We start from the raw sequence: 6,390 nt of genomic DNA on the forward strand, positions 1-6,390 counted from the left end.
CCGCGCGAGACCAACGGCACCGGGCCGCCGGGCTCCTCGCGCGGGGCAACGGCGCGTGCGCAGCTGCGAGCGGGCGGGGTCCGCGCAAGAGCACGCCGGGAGTTGTAGTTCCCACCGGACTGGGCCCGAAAAGGCGCGCGAGGCCGGGAGCCTGGTCCGGCTGCAGGAAGCACGGCCTTCCCCTGGCCATTCCCGGACAGCGGCACCGAGGGGAGAGGGAGAGAGAGCAACAAGATCCCGCTCCGAGGGCCGTCATCCACTCAGCCCCTCCATCTGACATCCATTCCACACAGGAGGTGAAATCGAAACAATTTTATTTTACAGAAAATATGAAGTTCTGGAATAAAATAATGGTTTTTTCTGAGGCATTTAGTGCACAAAAATAATGTTTTTAGCGATGTTTTCTATCGGCATTTACCCTGTGATTTCCTTCACATGAGCACTACACTACAAATTTCAGATCTGTCTCATGTACAACTCCCCAAACCACGTACACTTAGAAACAGAGGTTCTGGCCCTGAACAACCCCTTTTTAAAAGGGATAACGCAGCTCTTCCTCTACCCACTGGAATTCTGCGAAAAGATGAGCATTAAACAGTGCAGAAAAACAATAAATTAGGAACTCAATAAAATAAAGTTCTCTAGAGCTGAACATTGGCTGACTGAATGAGTCAGGAAGAGGGGAAATGTTTTGTGAGGGCAGGTCATGCTCCAGACTTTACTTCTTCCGGGACAAAGTCACTTCAAAATCTGGAATTCCTTGTGATCCAGCGCCTCAATCTTCTTCTCATTGCTGAACTCTGCTCGGCTGATACGGGACTGGGGACTTCCTATCTTCCTGAGCCATTCTTGCAGCTCCCGCACCCTGGCAGTTGGACCCTGGATTTGGCCTTGAACAGTGCCATGGCTGGTGTTTTGGACCCAGCCAACAAGCCCCAGTTTCTTAGCTTCTGCCTGAGAAGACAATGCAGAGCAAAATGAGGTTAATCCAAACTGTAAGAGATCAATAGAACAACATTCGCATACAGGAGCCAATTTTGTTGGCAATTCATAGACCTCCAAAGAAGTTCCTGTGGCTCAAGCAGCAGGAAAGCAGCAGAGGCTTCACTCGACTACTCAGTATATTCTTTCACGCGAAAAACTGGGGCTGAAACTCACCCTTCAGTCATGCTTACATAACCTGGCCGGGCTGCCAGCAGCACCGCGGTATCAGCCGCCTTCAGCAGCAGCCGGAGCTCAGCCCTCAGCCGCGGCCACGACCCCGCCCGCCTGCGGCTCGGCCCCTCCAAGGCGCCCGCAGTGACAGCGGGCTGGCAGCGGGCTGACAGCAGGCGCGGCGCACGCCGGCGGGCAGAACAGCCCGCCCCCGGGGATCGCGGCACGTACCTGGGTGTACTTGCGGAAGAACACGCCCTGCACCTTGCCGTGCACCTCGTAGTCCACGGACATCAAGCCATCGCCGTCCGCCATGGCGGCACCGCCACCTCCTCTCGCTTCTCCTGCGACCGCAGTCGCCGCGCGCCCCGCTGCGCCTGCGCCGCGCTGTGGCAGCCGGGCGCGTGGCCTCACTCCTGCGGCCAATGAAGAGCAGTGGTGGGGTCGGCCCGGCCCCTCATTCGCCGCCTCATGAATAATGCATGTCGCCTCACGGATAATGCGTCTCGTACTGCTTCATGAATAATGCATATCAGTATCGGACCGCCTCATGAATAATGCATCAGGGCCGCCCACGGGCGCCGCGCTCGTGCCGTAATGGAACTGCCGCGCGGCCGGGAGCGATCCAAGGGCGCGCGCCGGCCGGAGCAGCGCCGGTCTCCCGGCAACAGCCGCCAGCAGCGCACAGCCCCACGCCGGGCACAGCCCCACGCCGGGCACAGCCCCACGCCGGGCACAGCCCCACGCCGGGCACAGCTCCGCGGAGGGCACAGCTCCACGCCGGGGCCCCGGGCAGCAGCAGGAGGGATCGGTTCTCTTGGGCCATAAGCGCGGCGTGTGGCGACGCAGCTTGCCGAGGAGGGAGGCCGGCGCGGCCCCGCAGGTAACCCCGCTCGCCTCGCGGCGTGAGCACCCAGCACAGCTGGAGGGATGTGGTGGAACGAGCCACAGGAAGATTGTGCCGAGATTGGTCGGACTCCTGCATGTCAGATCTGTGTGACAGAGTGGTGGATCACATTGCCGGAACTGAAGGGACACGTTATGAGAAACCGCCTGGGGAAACTGCCTGCTCTGTCGTTGCAGTATATTTCTGCTGCTACTATGATAAGGCAGGGCTCAGACAGAAAAGAAATAAAAGTGTGTCTTATTTCTGGCTGCATAAACGGTTGGGACTAGAAGAGGCAGCGTGGGAGCTCCGTAGGTGGGAGGAATGTAAAGATTTATAGAAAGCAAAAAAGTTACAAAACCTTTACTAATACATATTATAACCTGTGTCTGTAGCCTCTATGCATAAGCTGTTAGGAGAAGATTTGTCTAGTTTTGGATAAAATTGTTTGTAATGTCTTTTCTTCTAATCTCAGGCTCTTTCTCAGGCACTGAATGGCTTTTCCACTGGTGGCTCCTGAGGTGGCAGCTACTGAGTTTTCTCCTGGTTTCCAGCTGAAACACCAGAAGAAGAACTTTCAGCATGGATTCATACTTGACAAAGAAGAAAGTTTAAAAGATCTCTACGCACAAAAGAACCAAAGATTTTCCTATTCTAAGTCTGCAGAAAGCACTCAGGATAGGCCCGGGCATGGAGGCTTCTGGTCAGGTGGACTAGAGAGCAAGTATCTCATCAGCCAGGCCTGTACTCTGTCAGCAAAATCATTAGGCAGACATAAAGAAGGAGTGGACCGTGCATATCCCCTGCAACCAATTTCTCACCACAAGAGTGCAAGAGCTCCACTGCTCAACACTGGAAGTTCCCCATATGTGCAGGAAGCTCCAAATAGCGGATCAGGCTCAATAAGCAAAGGGATGGTTCCAGCAGGGAGCTCTCAGTTAGCTGCAGTGCTCTGCCCTTGGACAGGGGAGCTTGAACCATCAGTTCCCCATCTGTACAGAAAAGAGCTGGCCAACATCCTAAAGCTGGAGGTAGATAGAAGGAACCTAGAAGAGGCAATTCAAAAGAAAAAGGCTCTTCTTCGAGAGAAGCTAAAGAGGACAGAGGAGACGCTTAGGAGGATTCAAAGAGAGAAGGAGCTTATCAAGGTAGAGGAGAGAAGAGAAAGTAAAGTGGAAAGGACCAGTGAGCAAAAGGCCGCAAGGCACCCTGAAGAGAAAACTTTCAGAGCTGCAGACAAACCGGATGTTGGGATCTTCAGTGGGGCACAGTCTGCAGAGGACACTATACCAAAGCCTGGCACCACTCTCCACCCTCAAGAGCTGGCTGTGGGGAAACTCAAGGAGTGGCTGGTGGCCACAAAATATGATAAAACAGACAACAGCAAAATACAAGACAACATACCCATGGAGCATTTAGTTTCTTGTTCAAAACTGGCCCCAAAACATAGCCTTTCTCTCTCTGCCCTCTCAGACCAAAATGCTGATGACCACCCATCTGCAGAGATGCTGTACATGCAGGCCACCAGTGCTGTGGAGCAGGAGGGGTTTGGACAGTGCAGCTTCTGCAAACGTAAGTTTCTCTGCACGAGGCTTGAGAAACACATGAGTATCTGTGGCAAGAACCAAGACTCCAAGAGGAAAGTGTTTGACTCCAGCAAGGCCAGAGCTAGGGGAACAGAACTGGAACAGTATCAGCAGAGGAAGAGCTCAAGGAGTCCTCAGGTAATGTGCAGTCCCTTTGCCTCTCTGGATCCACATCTACTGTTCACGTTCCTTCCACTTCAACATCTGACTGAGACGCAAGAACCTTCCCATGTACATGGGCTAAGGGATACAATACAGCTATTGTCTCTGAAAGGTTCTTGCCAAATGGATAAATAGATCCATTTAAAATCTCATAGATGGAGGCAGGCATCCTGACTTGGCTTTATAATGTGTCAAGGGTGGTACTACTGGAAAAAGCTCTTGTTGTAGTTAGGATGCATACTGGTTCTGTAGCAGTAATGCTCTGTGACATTGGGCTGCAGGGAGCTGACTGAAAATCCAGATAATAACACAGTCTGTTAAAATGAAGGCAGTGGAAACATGCAGCACTGCTCCTGCAAAGCAGATATAGCAACCCTCTTTAGTTCTTTGGCCCTACTGCTTGCTTTTCTGGTTATCCTCAAGCTCTTTCTAAATACTGATGTTTCCATCAGTATTTCCTTTACACCCTCCTTTGTGTTGATCTTTCTGATTGCCGTTGTGGGACTGAGCTTCTCAAGCTGGGTTTTACAACAACAGGGAAGGCATGGGGACGGGTGATATGGGTGGGGCTCTGGGTTTGAGAATGGAGGCTGATGGTGGTCTCAGTTGCCCTGACTGCCTTTCCCTTCCACAGAGTAAAACACCACCCAGAAAGAACAACTGGAAACAGAAGCACGAGGCTCTCATCCACATCTTGTCGCAGGCCCGCCAGGTGCAGCAAATCCTCGCTAAGGGGAGGAAGGTGTCTGACCTGCCCCCATTGCCTCCCATCGAAAATCCAGACTATGTTGCCTGCACCTACTGCGGGCGCAAGTTTGCTCCCCGAGTAGCTGAGAGGCATATTCCCAAATGCAAAAACATAAAGAATAGGCCCCCACCTCCACCACAGAGGAGGCGCTGATCAGGCGGTGCCCAACTGTACCTGCTGTGTGATTCCCTGCCTGGCTTTTGCCAGATTCTCAGCTATAGACATTTGTTTTCTGTAGTCTTAACACTGGCTGCAAGCTGCTATGTACAGCAAGTGAACACCTCAGGATGAATAAGCTGAATAACAGAATTTGCATACTTTACCCTTCACTCTAGGTTGCCCTACAAAAGATGCCTCTTTCCTCAGCACAAGAAGCTCAGCATCAGAAATTCCAGGGGTTAGAAAATCCAGTAAGAGCAGGCGCTTGCTGTTTGAATCCTTATATCAATTAATGTGCATAGAACAACAGGGATACTCTGAATTAGCCAGGCCCTTGAGGCAACAGAACAACCAACCATCACAATCAGATTTAATATTTTTTTTAAATTGAGTTTTCCTGCAGGACAAGTTGCTAGGAACCTCTAAAAACCAAAGCTTGCACCCTACCCTTCCTTAAGTCATCAGTTTATATTCATCTTGGTTGCTTCAATGGTAGGGAATTATGACAAAAACATATCCCTTCTTTTGTTCTCAAGATGTTATTTTTCTAGATCCTGATTATTAAATATATTAAACTAGTTCTCTTGTGTAAAAGTTATTTTAAATAGTCACAGAGCGGTCTGTGTTCTTACAGTAAGAATGACTACTTTGTATGAGAAAGTTGCAACAAGCAACGAACAAGGAATAAAAAAACTCCAGCAGCTCCTTTTGCAAGTCCTCTGGTAGCAATAGCAGCAGCTCATGGGAACCTAGGAAAAGACCTAAAGCAACTAGGTTAAGCTGGAATAGTCAGAAGCTGAATAAGAAGAAATATTCCAGCCTTCAGTGAGTGAACCTGACTCCTGAAAGAGGTTGGAAAACTTCTGTCCTATAGATACGTGAGCAGAAATCTCAATCCCTTGGCACACCCTGGAAAAGCATGAAGGTCCCAGAAAGGATCATTGCTGCACTGTGCTAGCCAACAATGTATGTACAAATCTGAGAGAAAAAGCAAACTCAAAAGAAGGGAAAATAATTTACTGTATCCAAACTGATCAGAAAAGCAAGACCAATGCTTTAACTTCAGAGTTTTCAAAAACAGGATAGCAAGACGTGACAAGAAGTAGGAAAGGGGTAAACTGAAACCTTTATGCCAGCCTCCTTGAATTCATAAAAGGTGTAAGTGATTTGAACACATTAGTTTAACAATTCAGTACCACTGCTTGTCTTCTAATATCAACTCTGTTTCCACTGCACTATGTTTTATTGACTGTATTTAGTGGACCCTCAAGGTCAGCAGTGTAAATGGTGGTATGTGGATACACACAGAAAAGTGTTTGATGCTATAAAGTAAACCCATGTGTTGGGGACTTCTTGTAACTGACATGCAAATGGCTCACACTGATATTGAAAAGATTGAAACTGTAGATTAAACAAACGTTATTAAAATTAAATCACCAGGCTTCATTTGTTACCAAAAGAGTTACACCAGTTCACCCTTCTTTACTATTGTTTCAATACCCAGAAAGTCTCTGATAACTGGTTTAAAATTTAGTAACATGTTAGATAGAGTATCAGGCTCGGCATAGAGGTTTAGGGTGCTGCTTTGCTACTATGGTTAGTTACCGTCATGCTACTCAAGCTGTGTTATTCAGGCCAGCTCAACTTCTTTTGCTCCTGCAGTACATTCCCCCTCTGAGACATACTGCATTTTC

The 6,390-nt window shown here is 49.4% G+C and overlaps 2 protein-coding genes across 3 annotated transcripts; one reads left to right on the forward strand and one right to left on the reverse strand.

The window, feature by feature from the left end:
* Positions 1 to 297: 297 nt before the first annotated feature.
* ACYP1 (acylphosphatase 1) lies at positions 298 to 1,546 on the reverse strand. Its single transcript, XM_014889834.2, has 2 exons — positions 1,387 to 1,546; positions 298 to 954 (listed from the first exon to the last, which is right to left on the reverse strand). Exons 1-2 carry the CDS (start codon positions 1,468 to 1,470, stop codon positions 739 to 741), a joined length of 300 nt encoding a protein of 99 aa, XP_014745320.1. The 5' UTR covers positions 1,471 to 1,546; the 3' UTR covers positions 298 to 738.
* A 173-nt stretch (positions 1,547 to 1,719) lies between these two features.
* ZC2HC1C (zinc finger C2HC-type containing 1C) lies at positions 1,720 to 6,129 on the forward strand. Of its 2 annotated transcripts, none has more exons than XM_088167339.1 (3): positions 1,720 to 2,038; positions 2,529 to 3,765; positions 4,424 to 6,129. In XM_088167339.1, the coding sequence occupies exons 2-3, from the start codon at positions 2,536 to 2,538 to the stop codon at positions 4,688 to 4,690; spliced, it is 1,497 nt and encodes a 498-aa protein (XP_088023465.1). In that variant the 5' UTR covers positions 1,720 to 2,038; positions 2,529 to 2,535; the 3' UTR covers positions 4,691 to 6,129. The 2 variants fall into 2 exon arrangements, with proteins under 2 accessions (XP_088023465.1, XP_014745730.2); XM_014890244.2 differs by having other exon boundaries at positions 1,730 to 2,038; positions 2,517 to 3,765.
* The last annotated feature ends 261 nt before the right edge of the window (positions 6,130 to 6,390 follow it).

The sequence above is a fragment of the Sturnus vulgaris genome, chromosome 6 (assembly GCF_052056855.1).
Source record: "Sturnus vulgaris isolate bStuVul1 chromosome 6, bStuVul1.hap1, whole genome shotgun sequence".
NCBI classification, from domain to species: domain Eukaryota; kingdom Metazoa; phylum Chordata; class Aves; order Passeriformes; family Sturnidae; genus Sturnus; species Sturnus vulgaris.

What these genes read in the sequence shown, in the direction of transcription:
- ACYP1 (XM_014889834.2), bottom strand. Translation starts at nt 1,470, where the DNA reads ATGGCGGACGGCGATGGCTTGATGTCCGTGGACTACGAGGTGCACGGC. An exon ending in TCTTCCGCAAGTACACCCAG is followed by an intron (nt 955 to 1,386) that starts GTACGTGCCGCG and finishes TTGTCTTCTCAG; the next exon opens with GCAGAAGCTAAGAAACTGGG.
- ZC2HC1C (XM_088167339.1), top strand. Translation starts at nt 2,536, where the DNA reads ATGGCTTTTCCACTGGTGGCTCCTGAGGTGGCAGCTACTGAGTTTTCT. An exon ending in AGAGCTCAAGGAGTCCTCAG is followed by an intron (nt 3,766 to 4,423) that starts GTAATGTGCAGT and finishes TCCCTTCCACAG; the next exon opens with AGTAAAACACCACCCAGAAA.